General features: G+C 38.7%; 1 protein-coding gene across 3 annotated transcripts in view; it reads right to left on the reverse strand.

Annotated features, from left to right (window-relative positions):
- Positions 1-4,075: 4,075 nt before the first annotated feature.
- KDM3B (lysine demethylase 3B) overlaps positions 4,076-17,222 on the reverse strand; it is a 48,128-nt gene continuing 34,981 nt past the window's right edge. For all 3 annotated transcript variants that reach the window (XM_077186641.1, XM_054642581.2, XM_054642579.2), the window contains 8 exons: positions 13,962-14,133; positions 10,864-10,954; positions 10,647-10,777; positions 9,206-9,325; positions 8,581-8,720; positions 8,070-8,246; positions 7,393-7,527; positions 4,076-5,421 (listed from right to left, as the gene is read on the reverse strand). In XM_077186641.1, coding sequence (XP_077042756.1) covers positions 5,341-5,421; positions 7,393-7,527; positions 8,070-8,246; positions 8,581-8,720; positions 9,206-9,325; positions 10,647-10,777; positions 10,864-10,954; positions 13,962-14,133 — 1,047 coding nt within the window. In that variant the 3' untranslated portion in view covers positions 4,076-5,340. The remainder of the gene's footprint in view (positions 5,422-7,392; positions 7,528-8,069; positions 8,247-8,580; positions 8,721-9,205; positions 9,326-10,646; positions 10,778-10,863; positions 10,955-13,961; positions 14,134-17,222) is intronic.

Below are 17,222 nucleotides of genomic sequence, written 5' to 3' on the forward strand. Positions count from 1 at the left end.
AACTATTACATAAGTTGGTTTTTAATGGAAAAAAAAAAATCACTAAAATCTACCATGGTTCTTCAGCTAACAAAAAAAAAAAAAAAAAAACCCAAACAAAACACCAACAAACAAACAAACAAAAACCCCCACAAAAAACCCCCACCACTAAAAACAAAAAAAAAAAAAAAATCAAATTTAAAACCCCTCCCCCCAAAAAAATCTCACAAAAAACCAGCCAAACAAAACAAAACAAAAACAGAAGGAAGGCACTACAGCAAAGTCTCATTAGTTACCGATGGTTGCTGAAGAGTCTTTATGAAAAGAAATGAGACCAAGGAAAGAGTCATAACAAAAAAAAAGAGCTGTTTGGGAAAAAATTTCTCATGAATGCATGAAATTCAGTATAATGAGCAATGAGACAAATACAAAACATTGACAACTTCCCATTACATGCAAGAGATGAAAACACAAATGTCTCTACAGACAGCGACAAAGAACATTTTGTCACAGTCTGCTTTTGGATATGAATGGCCAGAAAATGATTGCATAAGGGACTCCACAATTTACACCACTGATGGCATAACTGACCTACTAATAGGATAAAAGGAATCTGCTTTCACATCTCCAAATAACACGCAAAACCTTCAACAAAATGACTACATTTCTAACTGCATCTGTTTCCTACTGGTGACCAACACAGCAACAGGTCCGTTACTTGCGTAATTTGTTCATGCTTGGGTGAGTGGAAGACACAAACAGGAGGGGGAAAATGCAGAGATCTGGTGAGTAACACACATGATTGTGCGAGAGCGCTAAATAACTGCAGCATGGGTAAGTTACACCTAAATAAAATGTGCCTTAGTGTTTTAAGCTATTTAATGTGCCATGGGGCATTATGAAAATCTACAGTGCATTAGACACAAATGGTGGTAAGAACAACAGAATCTCAACATCGTTAGAGAAGGTGGTGTTGTAAATGTAGTGCTAGCTCACTGTTTAGTAGCATGTTAAGCTTTAGAACAACTTCAGAAAAGGTATTTTAAGCCAGCAATTTACATTAGCAATAAGTTGTTCAATTTTTTCCCTATCATAAATAAAAATGAAAGATTAATTAATTAACTGACCTTTCCACAAGAAGAAACTACTGGTAGTTTAAGGGCTATTTTTGCAATAAAAGTCACCTGCAGGTTAAGTGAAAATAAAAATATTTATTTGTAGTCTTCTTTTTATTAAGTTATTAGTAATACTGTACAGTGCTGTGTAAATAAGACCTAACCAGGAAAGCAATTCATCACTTGTTTTCAAATTAAGGCTGTATGGGGTTTTTTTGCAGCTATGTCACTGCTGAAACAACTCATGATAAACTTGTGTTCTACAAGTAGTCCAAATAGGTCACCAAATATCTATCAATCTGCTATGGCTAAACAACAAAGCATGGAAATCAAATAAGCTGTTCCTCGAATAAAGCAGCTTAAGCAAAGCTACATTAAGAAAAATGCCAGGTCAGATTCAGAGATCCTGCTGAAGCTGAGGTTCAGGCAGAAGCTGCAATGATGAAGAAACAACAATTCATCACGGCTCAAGAATATAGGATTCTCTCTGGAAAAGTTTAGCAGACTAAATATGGGTCTTAGGAATACAGGTGAAGTGGAAGAACACAATGGGAACCCTCTCTGAAGCATTAAAGTGCAGATTGTAGTGGAAGAGTATCAAAAGTCGAAAGAAGTAAGGAAAACAGAAAAAGTGCAAGCTGACAGCCAAAAATGACACTGTAAGAGCTGGAAATTGTTCTGAGAACATTTCTTTAACAGTTTTGCTTTGCGACTGAAAGCTGTTCTTTTAGAAGATACCTTCCTAGAGGAAACAGCTGTACTTTGTTGTATCCAGCTCTTGAAACTTATATTACCATTTTCCTATTAGACTATATAAAGGCAGAGATAAATAAAAAGCTCCCCTGCAAGGCGGGGGAATGAGGGACATAAGAGAGAAAAGTAAGATGATTTCTGCCTGGTTATTTTTCAAATACATGGTGGGAATGTGCAGCTCTTTTTCAAAAGTTGAGAATAGGAATCTTTAAGACACTGCCAATTGAGAGGAAAGAAGCTGTGGGCTGATTTTAGATTCTGAGATGCACTGGAAGATAGTAAACACAAGAAGGCATTGGCAAGCATACCAGCTATTGGGGTAAGTTTGAGGAAACACTGAAGTTGACAATCAGAAGATAAGATTCATTACTGTGACCAGAACTGGGAAGATGCACTGTCAACATCTCCTTCTATGCTACGCTTCACTCACATGCTGTGTAGTTTCACAATCATTTTCCACTGAATCAATGCTTACAAGGTGTGGTTGATACATGAATAAATCACTAGTGTGTCATACACCTCAACCAATACCTCAACTGTAGAAGCTCAGAGCTATCCAAGGGCTATCAGGAGTGAGGAAGAAGGAAATTATACATACAGGGGAGCAATAGTTTTAAATAATATTCATGCCTCATAACTTCTTTTATCTTATTTGGATTGTAATTAAATTCCAGTTACTGCTTAGCATCGGATTTCACTGCTCCAATTCTGATTCCACATCTTCAGGTTTTACAAAAGGCTGTCCAAGAATCTTTCACAGAAACAACACACGGAACATAACTTTAGATGTGTTAGGTACTTATTTTTTTCCTGTATTTATGTTGCCTGGTACAGTTGCATCAGAGTAAAGATTTAGGTTTTGTAAAATTAAACCTTGCATGCTGCTACATTTTTATTCATTATCAAGAAAAGGGAGGCTTTTGGTTGAAAAGACATCAGAGTTTAAAGCCCATATTCAAAAATGGTGCTGCTCACTGTCCCATGCTCCTCCATTTGGTAATGGCAAGAGAGCATTAGATAGAATAAGTGTGATGGCTGCAGCAAACTATATTAAGTCATGTAACTCAAGTTTTTATTCTCCCTCTGCTAAAGCCTCTATGATTTTATGATGTCTGCTTTAATCTGCTTACATTCTATGTAACATACCAGCTGCCCGTTAAAATCTTGATCTAGAAAATACTGTGATAAAAACTACAGAGTTTATATCTTAAGTCAATTTTATAACCACTTTGGCTGGCTACTTGTGGTATAATCTCTGTATGATACGTCAGAACAATTTTATGAACTTTGAGATCTCTTCCAAGGTAGGCCATTTTATGATTCTATGGTATTTCTTAATTTTAGTAATCCCTCTGATTTTGGCTGAATATTGCTTCAGGTTGATTGTACTCCACGATTAGTAAAAAAGAAAACTCAAGAGACAGAAGCAGTACTCAATAGACTCAAACTAAACAAAGGTTTAGAATGAGACGCAAAACCCTTATTGTAGATCACTGGATTCAAAATTACTCATGCTACTGTATTAAGATATAGCCAAGTGTCTACCTTTTTGATCTTTATCCAATTCTAATGCTTATATACACACACACAGAAATGAGGGAAACATCTCAGCTATAATTAATCTGTATGCACAGAGTACAATAGATGTGCACAAGAAATTGTACACAACAATTATACAGTGAAGAATACAGTGAAGCTGAATGATTCATGCGTCTGGAATAACTCTTTTTATCTCCAGCAGATAAATTAGCCCATATTCACAGGATAGCTGCAAGGGTATGAGGCAGCAAAAGCCTGTGACTGGACTTTGCACCTAATAACCAAACTGAGAGGCTGCTAGAATGCCACATGGCAGCGAACAGAACTGCTGCTGCCATCACAACCTCCAAGGTCAGAAACCACAGAATTTTTACCACCCCATCCATATCTCCAGTGGAGAGGGCATCTCTGGACCTGCTGGGAGGATAGAGATGGGAAGCACAGTACAAGAGATGTTTTTTATGACAAGACAAATCCTCTACCCAAACTACCTTGAAGAACCAAAAATTAGCAGGCAGCTTGGTGTGCTCCCAGCACATACTTGGCACGCCAGGCTAAACCACATGAGCCTTCTGGTCAAGCACAGCAGGTCAAAATTAGCAAACAGCCTACACTACCAGGGGCAGAGGCTGAGACAACCTCAAGGCAGGAAGATCAGTGTACAGGTATGAAAAAAACTGCCCAGGCTGTTACAGTAAATGACTTTTATTTTTTAAAAAATGAAATAACCGTGAACATATTAACAGGCCTGCAAGTGGCACTACAGTACAGCTGGAGATAAGGTCAATACATTTCCCCATGTACCTGGACAATGAAATCCATTGCATCAATGCTGACATTAGTAAATTCTGAATACAGTTCTATCAAGCAGGAACATTTTACTTAAAATAGTTCTGGACAAAGTTGACACCAAAAGTTAACTTTTCCTTCACTTTGGAAAGGATATATGTTTTATAGATGTTTTCAGGTAGCACTGGTATTGGGTGAATATTGCCTGCAGTCACCAGTGCAGGGAGAGATGTACAACATCTCCTTGTGAGAACAGAGTTTATACTCCTTTTTTACTTTTCATTCTGAGGAAGCAGGGTGGCGTAGAGAGAGGGGGGAAGATAGGTGAGGTAATGTGGGCAAGGGAGGTGGGATGTCAATTTCTATTCAATTCTCCTTTGGCTGTTTTTGTGCTATTTTGGACTGCTTTTTAAAAATCACTTCTTGATTTTATTGAAAGGAAGACTAAATGTAATACACCTTTCCTTGAAAATCCAGGAACAATTGTGGTACTTCAAAAATACTAAAAATATCTACTTTCATGAAATATTAACTGTTTCACTACAAACCTATTTTTTCACTAAATACACAATTCTCTTATTTCTGGAGTCTCCCTGGGGAAAAAAAAAGTGGGTTCTCCCTTTAGTTCTGCAACTCTACAGTGTATAGAGAAACAGCTAGAAGAATGGGAGTGCAGAGAATAGCTTTATCCTTTTCCTTGGCCAGTATCTCACACAGGGAGTTTTGAATTTCTGCAGTTGGGCTACTGTTGGTCACATTCTTTCAGCAGTTATCAACCAAGTCTGCAGTAGGACAACCCACCTCCAGCACGTTCTGTCTAACTTTGTGGAGACTAAGTAGGCATGAGGGAAAAAAACATCCACACTCTTTCTACCATTTTTGATCGTAATATGCAGGAACACCAAGTGGTTTCCATATTCTTTCAATTTGCAAAAGGCCACAGGAAAGGGATATGGCACCTTTTAGAATTCTGCATTTAAGAGTGCAACCTTCCATTAGACCTTCGGTGTTGAGGCAGCGTAGAAAACAGTGGCTGAAGAGTGTAATACTGACCACACCAGCTCCCAGTGAGAAGCTTTTGCTCCTGCAGAGGCAGTCATGTGCAGTCCCTGTATATACGGTGAGCAAAAGGCCTACTTGACAGGGCATTTGGAATTAGCAATTCCTACGATCTAGCTAGTTTAGATTCATGAGCTTTCAGTGTGCCAACAGCATCTTTCACTGCATGGTAGATAATGTTCTTCACCTGCAACAGGAAAAAAGAAAAATCAACTTCTACAGACTAACAAGGAGAGTATTACATAGCTATGCCATCAGCTTTGACAACTGGATTTGTAATAGTTGGCAAGTATACATAAAATATATACTATTTTGCTTCAGAATACCAACAGCACAAATTTTAATTGCCACAGATGACAAGTATCTTAGACACCTGCACTGATTTATTAACTCATTTTCTGGTCACCCAGCAACATATATTTACTTGTGTTGTTTTAAGATAATTCCTTCTCTTGTGAGAGCTAGGAGGAAGTGCAGTACAAAGTTTTATATATATATAAGTTTATTTTGAAAAAGTCCTTGTGATCGAAGTCACTTAGAGACTCACATGAATCAAATCTAAAAGCTGCAAGAAAATTATATGGTTTAATCCTATGAAGACTAATATGATGCAACAAATCATCTTGTTGTCTTTGCATGGAGGCTAGAAATACTTCAAATTTGTGAATCTTGCAGAAAGACAAGCCCAAGATGAGAAATCCACTAGTACTCACTGCTATCTTTTTCACAGTTACCCATTTAAGAATCAAAAGTTCTGTCTAGTTTCTGATTTTTTCTGATCTAAGTTTATCTGAATTCTGTTTCCAGGTGCTGAACAGAACAGTTTCACCTCCTAAGTGAGTAGCTCAATTGCACTTGCTCAACTAACTAGCAACAACTATCATCTTTTCCTGATGTACATGTGACCTCATTTTTGGTAGAGTTTATGCAGCTGTTATTGTCTCTGTGTATTTTAATATATAAAAATATAGACAGAGGTTTATATAAAAATATACATTAAAAATGACAAAGTTTTTTTAAAAAAAGATGGAGACAAATACAACCAGTATTCCTTTTCACAGGATTACTGAGTTGCACTTTTCTTGGGGTTTTTTTTTTAATAATAAGCATTATTAATTTGCAACTTTTTAATTTACAGAAACATTTCTGCATTTGTATCATCACAGCTGAAGAGGTACAGTGTTAGATGCCAGAATGAGAGTTGATACTACTTCTGCTTTCCTTTATAATCCCATGAAAATTCACATAGCAAAATAGAAATAGAAATTTATAGCAAACTTTCACTGAATTGGCATGACAGAATTAACATTGTAGATTCTGACATCCTTGGGTGACATTCTGGAGAGTGACCATAAACTGTATACTTCGATGAGGACAATCATTCTGCAGATCTCCACCCTCCTTCCTTTCACATACGTGTAATTACTGATACACAAAAAATGCTGACAACAAAATCTGCAAACAGAGCAGTTACTAAAGTTGCTTCAGAAGCATTAGACAAAATCCAACACAATATTCTATGGTCTTCTCTCTGTACAACTGACTGTCTTACATCCAATGTCCTCGTGTATCTATTATGTTCTGTGCATAATTATTAGTTGAAGCAGTCACGGTTCCTCAAACCAAATCACATTTAATTTTAGGACTAACATATGTTGGATAAGACCTTTAAGATCATCGAATCCAACCACACACCTAACACTGCCAAGTCCATCACTAAACCATATCCCTGACTTAAATAAGCCGTTCGCTTTCAGAGGAGTTTTCCTTTAGGCAATAAAGAAACAAATGTAAGAGTACTTGCTCAAAAAACCATCTCTCTTCAAAACAAAGCACTGCTCTTTCCTTTTTAAGATTTTTTTTTCTTCTGGTCTGCTCTGCTGTCATTAGGATTCAGCCATTCAAAAACTTATTAACACCAATGCGTGCATTAACCTAATGGGGGAAAGCTCTCTGGAAATGCAGAAGTCTATTACTAATTTTTGTTTACATAATACTGTAGACAGAAGTACTTAATTTTTAAATAATGTACCTATCAAATGAGAACCTCCAGATTTGTGGGAAGTCGTTACTCTTTCCTTAGAGATACATTTCTAGTACTGAAGTAAGCTGGCCAAACACAGGATGTATTTAATGTTCACTGACATAAAATGGTTACCTGCAGTTTATCCTCATGGTTTGTATGAGTATTAGACAGATGCCTGAACTCCTGGGTCAGACGGAAGCAGTGCTTCACATGTTCGGGAGATACAAAATCTTCTGCCACTTTAATGCAGCTGTACAAATTATGGACCTAAAAATCCATATCAAATGACTGATATATAAAGACAATGAACCATACAAAACAGAACAAATAAAACCCCAACACCCAAAAGAAACATCAACAACAACAAAAACCAAACCCTCAGAACCCCCTCCCCCACATATTTAGGCTCTGCTACATTTACTGATCAAAACCAGAAAGTGACAGAGTTGTATCTAATAGCAAAATGAGAACAAAATACATGACATCTAACAGGCTTCCTGTTCTCCCATATATATTAGTGTTCCCTAAAGCAAGTTCTCTTAACCTTTGAATTTGGTTTCCTTGGCTGAAGTTTCACTACACAGAAATGCTTTCCCTCCATTCATCCCAGCTTTTTTTCCCCCTGTAATTTCATCAGTTATGTACACATCGTGCAGATATTTACATAACTTTTAGTAATGTAAGAACTGCATATGTAGAAAAAGAAACCTTAAGTGTGCAATATTAATTACCAGTTATTTTAAAACTGTAGCTGTTGTGCCTCCAATTCAATTCTATCTGTCAATATGGCCTAGAGTTGGTATAGTTACCTGATGGGGAGCACCTGCAGGGATGAAGACGGCATCGCCAAGGAACTGCACTATTGCCCAGCCTTGCACACCATACTCATCATATAGTCTCTTACGTAAGGTCTGGTCCAAGTACCAGCTTTGGTCATGAATGGGGTCATGATCTGGAGGATTTTCTTGGCCTTGTTCTTCTCCAACCTAGGGCCAAGATATGGGGTGGAAGGAAACCATGACACAGCACCTTGATATTGCTGGCTCACAAAATGGTCTGTATCTAAAAATTTAAGAAACTATTTCAAGGTAGAACATGATTTTCATCAAGGTCATTTAGGTCTTAAACAGCAACATGCATTAGTATGAAGATTCCAGACCAGGCTGCAAACCTGTGAACATAGTAACTATCAGTGCCCTCAAAGACAGGAAGTGCAATACCTACACACTTGATGTTGATAGCAATTGGAATCATTCAGCTGCTATAAGCAAGCTAGTCAAGGAACCCTGTAAGCTCCAGCTTTCTTTGCAACCAGCATACCTTCCGGAGAAGTTCCCGTATCTTTTCAGCATCCTTGGCAGCATAGATGTGCCACAATGCTCCAGGTTTCTCTCTTCCTTCATGGATTCGCTGCTTTGTTACATCATCAGCATCTCCCTCATCAATTGTTTTCAGAACCTCTGAAAGGGGAATCCATGTAAAAACTGCTCATTTTTTGACACAGAGAAGAGGAAGGAGCATTTTGAGCTACTAAATTCAGTCACACTGCAACTGTTGCATTATATAGTGCCCTTCCTAAGCCCATCACGCTTCATCTTAACAGAATTCAGTGAATGTGTCAATTGACAGCTAATCACAAAGCTCACTCTTGAATTTAAACTAAGCTACAATTATTCAAATACAAGGAGAAGAAAGGGGAGTAATCTACTCTTTCTTCTCTTTTCTTCAGGAATGTACCTAATTTCTAGCAAAACTCTGCTGCTCACACAGTTGGAAACTAATGAAGCATTACTGCACTTTTAATTATGTGCTGCAAATGTTGCAAACTGCCTTGTATATTTGAATTATGTATCATAGAAATGACAAGCTTAAACAATAAAAGATACTCTTCTTACAAACACAATTGATTTTTAGTGTACAGAAAACAGCTTTCCTTAAGCATTACCATCGTCATGGCTCCCTTCCCCAATGGGAATCCCAACATACACCATGACGTTAACAGCATCAGACACATCCAAGTGCAGGTTCGTGGTACCAACTCGTCTGTCTTCTGCAGTAATTAGGCCTATAACAGAGTGCAAAATAAAATAAAATTCTGTGACTAATCTCTTATAGAAATAACCTAGCTGAAAAACCTGTTTAAAAAGCTAACTTTGTACGGCAATGAGAGCAGAAAACAAAGTCAAACAGCAACTGAAACAGGTATATTCATGTCATGTGTAGCGTAAGTAAAAAGTTTACTGATAACTAGTATTTTTATTTTACAGGAAAACAGAAGCAAACCTAGTTTACTCAAGTCATGAGAAAACAAGCATTTTAACACCAAAGCCATAACTTGTACTTTACAATTTTCTCTCTGAGAGTCTTTTATACAGCCTGTACTAGAGAACTTAGCTATCATAAGCACAAAGCAAGTCTTCCTATGCTTGGAGGCAAGAGAGAACTGCTTTAAATGGCATTAGCATCCTACTATGTGCAGCAAGTCAATGATCTGTTAGAAGTATAAGCCTCCAGCCATTTTTTATTTTCTCATACTAGCTGTAAAATCCATGACCAGCTGAATTCACAGCAGTTAGTGATCAACTCATCATTAACAATTCAGATTACAATTCAGTAAGGAGAAACACCTGCAGACTCAAGTGCTTGTACCTTTGCATGTTGAAGGAACTTATGTCTCTCTCAAGTGACTGTAAGTAATGGAGAAAGATTTCAAATGTTTGCTTCTTAAAACTCTTTGACCTTCTTATTAACATGTTCCCTTTTTTTTTCCTCTGGCCTTTCAATAGCACCCTCTCTTTTCTACCTCTGCTCAACCATCTCTAGCAAGGAACATGGCAGGGAACCAGAATATTAAAAAAAAAATAAAAAAATCTTTGTATCAGCAAACAGTAACAGAAGCGTGCGCCCACAAGAGTTTTCAGGATCACCATCGTATTTATTTTTTGTTTAAAATACAAGCTTCTGAAGGTAGGAACTCAGCTCACTGAACAGTACCTATCATAAAAGACCAGAAACAGGTCAAAGTCCCCAGAAGGTGGGTAATTTTCCTCTTAAATACTTCAGTTGCTCTCAAAAACATACTAACTTTTCCTTGAACCCTGTATTGGTATTATGCCTGTTATATGTATTAATAATTGTTTGCAAACTTAATTTACTGTATGTACATCTCTTGGATACACAAGGGAGAAAAGGGCACATCTGACAGAGAGAGAGCTAATATAAGAATAGATTTGCAGGACTAAATGAAAAAAAAGAAATAGCAGGCTCTAGGATAAGCACTGTGTTTTGCCACAGCCACAGCCTTGTGTAATGCCACAGCCTTGTATTTACCCTAAGCGTAATAAAGAGTCACAAACACCAGTATCTGCAGACCTATACTCACATACCGTATGCATTGTACATTTTAGGACCCAAGTCAGGACGGACAAAGTAGCTTGGCAGCCTCGAAGCCAAATTCAGTCTGCCATCTCTCTTGGTATATTCAGGAAGAGGAAGATTTTCCATCAAGTCCTCAAACCTAGAGAATAAAGACAGACAAAGGCAGGTTATCCTCCTGTAGCACCTACAGCAGTCCTGTCAGCACTGATACTAAAGGTTACTTACCTTGTAGGCATCATATCTCTGAAGTCCTCCCCTGGAGGCCAATCCTTTAACTTTAGTACCATTGGCTGACCATCATCTGACCTGAGCCGTTCTGCAAGAAACAAATTAAGATTTCTTCATGCAGTACCTTTTTACCACAGCCCACTACCTTGTTAAAGCTGCAAGGGTTTTTGTACCTCTTACAATTCACAGCAAAATGGATCCTGGTTTTGTTTTGGGCTTCCAAGCAACATGATAGTATGATCAACAACAGTTTACCAACTATATAACTATACATACACAGATATAATCACTGACAGCAGAAGTTTGACAGAGCTTGCACAGCTGCTAAGTTTCAGAATAGTTTTTATTCAGCTTCAAAAGCCTTTCCAAAACATTCTTCCTTACTCCTTTTACCAAAGTCTATGGGAGTTTTATCATTAATTTCAAGAGAAGCGGTACTTCTATAAAATTAAAGTTATTGAAATCAATCCTAACTTCAGTGCAAAGCAAGAAACCATCGTACACTACGTTCAAAAAAGCTAAAGAGCAGGTGGTCACAAAGGAAGACAGCCTTTAGGTTTCTTTAATTCTTCTTTGCTGAAGGAACTCAAATTAGCAGAGTGCCAAAACCAAACATTTGTTCTTCACTTTAGGAGTTTTACACAAGTCCTGACTGGAAACAGAAACTGAGCAGCACAGAAAGATGGGATTACATATGCAACAGTGGATGTATGCTATGACAGTACTGACCATATCAACTGCCGTTCTACCTCAGATCTTAGGGCTAAGAGAGTCTATCTGGAAGTGGTACGCAACTAGCAGAGGACTCACTGTAACATTTAGAGAAAACCATAGCTCACTCTTCTACGAGATTTTTCACAACTCTACATGAAGCCACCAATTAAAGAACTAGGTGTACAACAGTCTTAAGAATTTAGCATGCCCATTTCCCCAGAGAGTAACACCCTTCACTGCTTCCTACCTTACTGAGAATTGTCAGCCAAACTGATCTAGCAGAGCTCCTGACAGCATTGGAAGAGAAAGCATATCTAAGAAATTAGGACTTGGAGATCTGTGAATCACATCTGTGTTACATATCAACATGCTACAGAAGACAGCCCGAGTTTGCAATATAAAAAAATATTTTATTGAAATTAAAAGGAATTAAGAACTGCAGATATGTAGTGACTGAAGTGACTGATTTAAAGATAAACTTTGATAAGCTACAGATTTTAGAGAGTTGAGTGAACTGAAAAGCTCAAGGACTTGAATTTCAAGATGTTTCACAACTTCCCATATTCAAGATTTTGCATTTGTGAAGGATCTTTGATCTAAAGAAGAAGCAGTTTGTAGGGAGGCTATTCAGAAAGGACAGAGTGAAGAAATACTTGGATGATAACACAGATCCGACAAATTACATGAAACTGGACAAACCCCAGAAAATATCAGCAAAGAAAAGCAGGTGTAAGAAGGATCAAAACAAAAACTCAGACCTTTCAAAAGTCTACTTTGAGCCCAAAAATATTAAAAGAAGCAGCAAAAGATTGAAATTAATTAAAGTATCATATAGAATAATCTCAGTAACACCTCCAAAGTCAGTGGCTGTTCTACATCTCCTTGGTAACTTAATGTGAGAGCAGGAGCCAGCCACACATTTAAAAAATTTAGAATTCATGTAGTGCAGAGAAGTCAGAGATATTAGGTAATTTACCAACAGTTTTCATAAGAATTAGAATGTGAAATATCTGGACTAGCAGCAAATAACATTCCTCTATACTAGGGACTGAACATGGCTGAAGAAACTCTAAATAAAATGTATTTAAAAGAAATTATCAAGGGTGATAAGGTTTTCCAACCTAGGTCATTAATATTTCTCATGTATAGTGTGGTAAAGGCTTTGTCTAAAAGAAAAGCCAAAGGTGATTTTGCTGAAAGAAGCATATCTGTCTGGAGACAAACTGCAAGTAACATTTCTCAAAGATAACTTGACCCATACAAATTCACTATTTTCATTCTTGACCCCAGCACAAAAGTGAAGAGTTTGTGAACTTTCCCAATTACTGTCAATACACAAAGACCACACCATTATATCCTCCAAGGCCATTTATTTATGATTAATAACAAAACCAGTATGAAATTTAACAGTACAAAATACAACACTCTGTACTAACCATATAAAAAAAACAAGTCAAAAGCAGGGAGTTTATTGATTGGAAAATTACTAGGAAAGGAATATTCTTGGTCTGCAAATCTATAATTTTGTTGACTGCTGAATGAACATTCCAATAAGTCATCCAGCAGTTCACCATTTCTGCAATATGCACACAGCAATAAATACAGAAAACATTTTATACACAACTCTAAAATCAGCAATACTGCAATGAACTTTTACAGCTCTAACACCTGTAACTATAAGACCACTCGGAACTAGGTATATACAATCTAAAATGGAGCACTCAGCTTGTCAGAAGCTCTTTAACCTGACCTATTATGTCCTCAGAAATTTTAGTTGGTTAGTTTTCCCATCCACACTTGACAGAAGGTTTTCTCAAAGACCTTGAGCATTAAACAAAGTGTTATCATGTGAGGCACACATATAGCATTGCTATTCATAATAGATATAAATTTGCATTTGTATGTCAGATTTACTTGACTGATGTATTCCACCAAATCCAAATTTTCGTACTGAAAGTCTCCATCTGTTTTAGGAGAGCAGGTTCCCTTTAGTTTTACAATAAAACCTGAGGTTGAAAGGAGAGCAAAGGTAGACACATTACTTACTTTCTTAAAAATGGAAACTGAGGATTAATTTCACTGGGAAAAGTTAAACAAACAGGCAGTTTCCCATGAAATGGAGCACTTTTTGACACATGAAAGTTACACACACCAACACACTGCAGTAGACAGTTCTCTTGGACAGTCCTGCCCTAATCTCCACCAATAAAGCATTTTCCAGGGTGTGCTACATATAAGGAACAATAGCTTCTTTGGATGAGACTGATAGGTATTCAGATTTTTTCTTCATTTATTTTTTAGGAAAATAGGTGGAAAATTAAGAGTTGAAGATAACAAGACAGACTGCTCAGTTAAACTAGTCAGCCATAAATATTACTTACTAGATATTATCTCAAAGCCATCCCAGAAGTCACGCACTTTCACGTCTGAAATTATGGCACAGTTCCTGCAGTTCACCAAATCTACATCTTGATCTCCAAATTCCAGGCTGAAAGCTTCTGGTTTCCAAAGTTCTGACTTCAACTTCTTATGGACACCAGATACCAGCACGGGCTGAGAATACAAAGATGAATGCTTACTCCACCATAACCAATTATCTTACATATGCAGCCAAACTTTCTTAAGAGAGCCAAGACTCCTGGCTACCACCATATAAAAGACACCACAAATCTATTTTCATCATGTCTGGCTTTTGTGCATCAAGCAAATAACCAGAGTCAAAGCAAACTTCAGTTCCACGCCACGTGCAGTTGCCTTAGAAGTGGCGTTGGATTAGACTTGCCGAGGCAAGTGCATTAGGTCTCCATGGCAAGGTGTTGGCAGCAGGTATAAGCTCTGTCAGAGGAGGCTGGGAGCTGCCCCATGGTGGACACAGATGGTTCCACCGGGCTCAACAGACCCATCACTGGCAAAAGCTGAGCCCACAACTGATGCTGGTAGCATTCTCTGTAATAATGAGAAAGGGTATAAAGTTCTCCACAGCTGACGCATGCGCGCATGTGTGTGTGTGTGTGTGAGAGAGAGAGAGAGAGAGAGACGGGGACACACAACACACGGATGGCAGGCAGGAGGGAGGGAGAGAAACAGTTCTGCATACACCAAGGTCAGTGATGGAGGAGGTGCTCACAGCCCATTGAAGAGCATGGTGAGGCAGGCTGTCCCCTGCAACCTGTGGAGGACCACGGTGAAGCAGAGATCCACCTGCAGTCTATAGAGGATCCACTGCAGCAGAGGGATATTTGCTGGAGGAAGTCCATGGAGAGCCCATGCTGGAGCAGGTTCTGGCAGAAGCCGCAGGGAGAATCCCACTTATAAGCAAACTTTCCAGCAAAAACTGCCCACTGGGGACCCACGCTGGAGCAGCCCATGGAGACAACTCATGTTAGAGCCATTTGTGAAGGACACTATCCTGTGAGAGGAACTCCACACAGAGGAAGTAGCAGGAAAGTGTGAGGAGGAAAGGGCAGCAGACACTGTGTTGTGAACTGACCACAACCCCCATCATCCCCCCTGCAGGAAGGAGGTAGAATAGTCAGAGATGAGAGAGTAAAGTTGAGTCTTTAGGAAAAAGTTGAAGTGGGCGGGGAGAGGTAAGGTGTTTACTCATTTGTCTTTCTTCTCTCCCAGCCTACTCTATTTTTAATTTGCAATAAATTCAACTCCTCTATCACAAATGAAACCTCTTTTGCCCATGACACCAATCCCTAATGGATCTCCCTGGCTTTATCTTGACCCAGAAACTTCTTCACCTGATTTTCTTCCTGTGTTCTGCTGAGAAGGGGGAGTGAGAAAGCAGCTGGGTAGAGGGTCTGGCAGCCAGACAGGGTCAATCCACCTGTGGCAGTAGAGTAGGTGTAGAATCCCACCACCTGACCTTTTTCTTAGGCACACATGCAACTACCATTAGAAACAGCATGTGTAGTAAAGCCTTCTCATGTGAAATTTTTGTATTTTAATATGAATTGTTTAACTATTTCACTTGTTATTTATGTATAATCACAGATCAACATCAACTCTGTAGGACAAAACCAAGCAGTGGAAAAAAGGCTGCTCACTTGCAAAAGGGGTTTTAAGATGCTTAGGCTAACGACGTACATGTATTCCAAACAGATATTTCAGTGGCCTCTCCCCATAAAAGCATTTAAAATGCTTTAATGAATTAATTAATATAATCAACCTCAAAGCATTTGCTAAACTGACAATTGGGAAAGTTATACCAGACAAACCTCCCAACACTGCCAAAACCTTTTCAGTTCCTCTCACCCTGCTATCTCAAAAGAGAGTTACCAAACTTGAGAGAAAATGAAGAGGGCATAAAGTGAACTTGCACATGAACTATTTCCACCTGAAAAGCTTTACTTTTGTAACTGCTACCTATGTTCAAATGGCAGTTCTCATGGCTATGCAAGTTTGAATTAATTCCAAGCTGTGCCCTATACATTAACAATGTATAGTGATGGTGGGTCTTGGTTTATTCACATGAAGAGCTCAGCACAACCCTGAGAAGCACACATGACCCTAGATGTAATATCAGCGTGCTAGGCCAAGATACCTACAGAGCTATATACAAGCGACTTCGAAGTTATGCTGCTTAAACACACTCCAGTAACTAACTGCTGCTTCTTTTGTATTGTCCAATAGCCTCTAAAAGGCCTAGTTTTGATTTTAGTCCCTAAGTGAGGACAACTATTGACTCAGAAATGACTGTAAAAATCCCAAGTCTGGGGATAACGGAAATGGCCTTGGTTTTCAAATACAATACAACATAGCCATTAAGTTCTAGAAGGCAGCAATGAAACCTCAACTTCAGATGAGTGAGATTTAAGAAAACAAAAAGGGGTTGTTTACTTTACTCCTGTGAATTTCAGGGGAATAGGGGAATGAAAAAAAGCAAAAAAGCCCACAGAAACATTTAAACTACCCTCACACCAAAAAAGAGTATTTTCTTGTGTTGAGGCTGAACTTTCTGCACCCACTCCCACTTCTCCTGCCAGTGGGCACTGACAAGAAGAGCCTGACTCCCTCTTAAGATTTCCTCCCCACACTCTCCTGAGCCTCCTTTTCTCTAGGCTGAACAGTCCTAACTTGCTCAGCCTCTCTTCAGCTAAGTGATGCTCTAGTCCCTTCATCATCTTTGTGACCCTTCACTGGGGGTCCCCCTCCCCTCCTTCGAACTGGGGAGCCCAGAACTGAACACAGTAAGAGGAACCATGACTTCCTTTGACTTGCTGACAACCCTCTTTGTCGCGAGGACACATTCTTGGCTCATACTCACTCCCTTGCCCACTGAGACCCCAAGATTCTTCCAGGCAAAGCTACCTTCCAAATGGTTGCTTCTCAGCAGCTGCTGTAGGATGTTATTCTTCCTTGATGTACAGGACATTACATTTTCCCCTGCTGAACATCACTAGATTCTTCTCGGTCCAATTCTCCAGCCTGTTCAGACCCTCTGAATAGCAGCAGAACCCATCTGCTGTATCAGTCATTCCTCCTAGTTTTGTATTGCCTGTAAACTTGCTAAGGGTGTATGAACCCTACCCCATCTAGGTCACTAATGACACGACAAGTACTACTCACTGCAGAAGTGACCCTCTATGATATACCACTAGTGATAGTGCTCTCACACATGGCATTTCAATCAG

This window comes from Agelaius phoeniceus, chromosome 15, assembly GCF_051311805.1.
Source record: "Agelaius phoeniceus isolate bAgePho1 chromosome 15, bAgePho1.hap1, whole genome shotgun sequence".
In the NCBI taxonomy this organism is placed as follows: Eukaryota; Metazoa; Chordata; class Aves; order Passeriformes; family Icteridae; genus Agelaius; species Agelaius phoeniceus.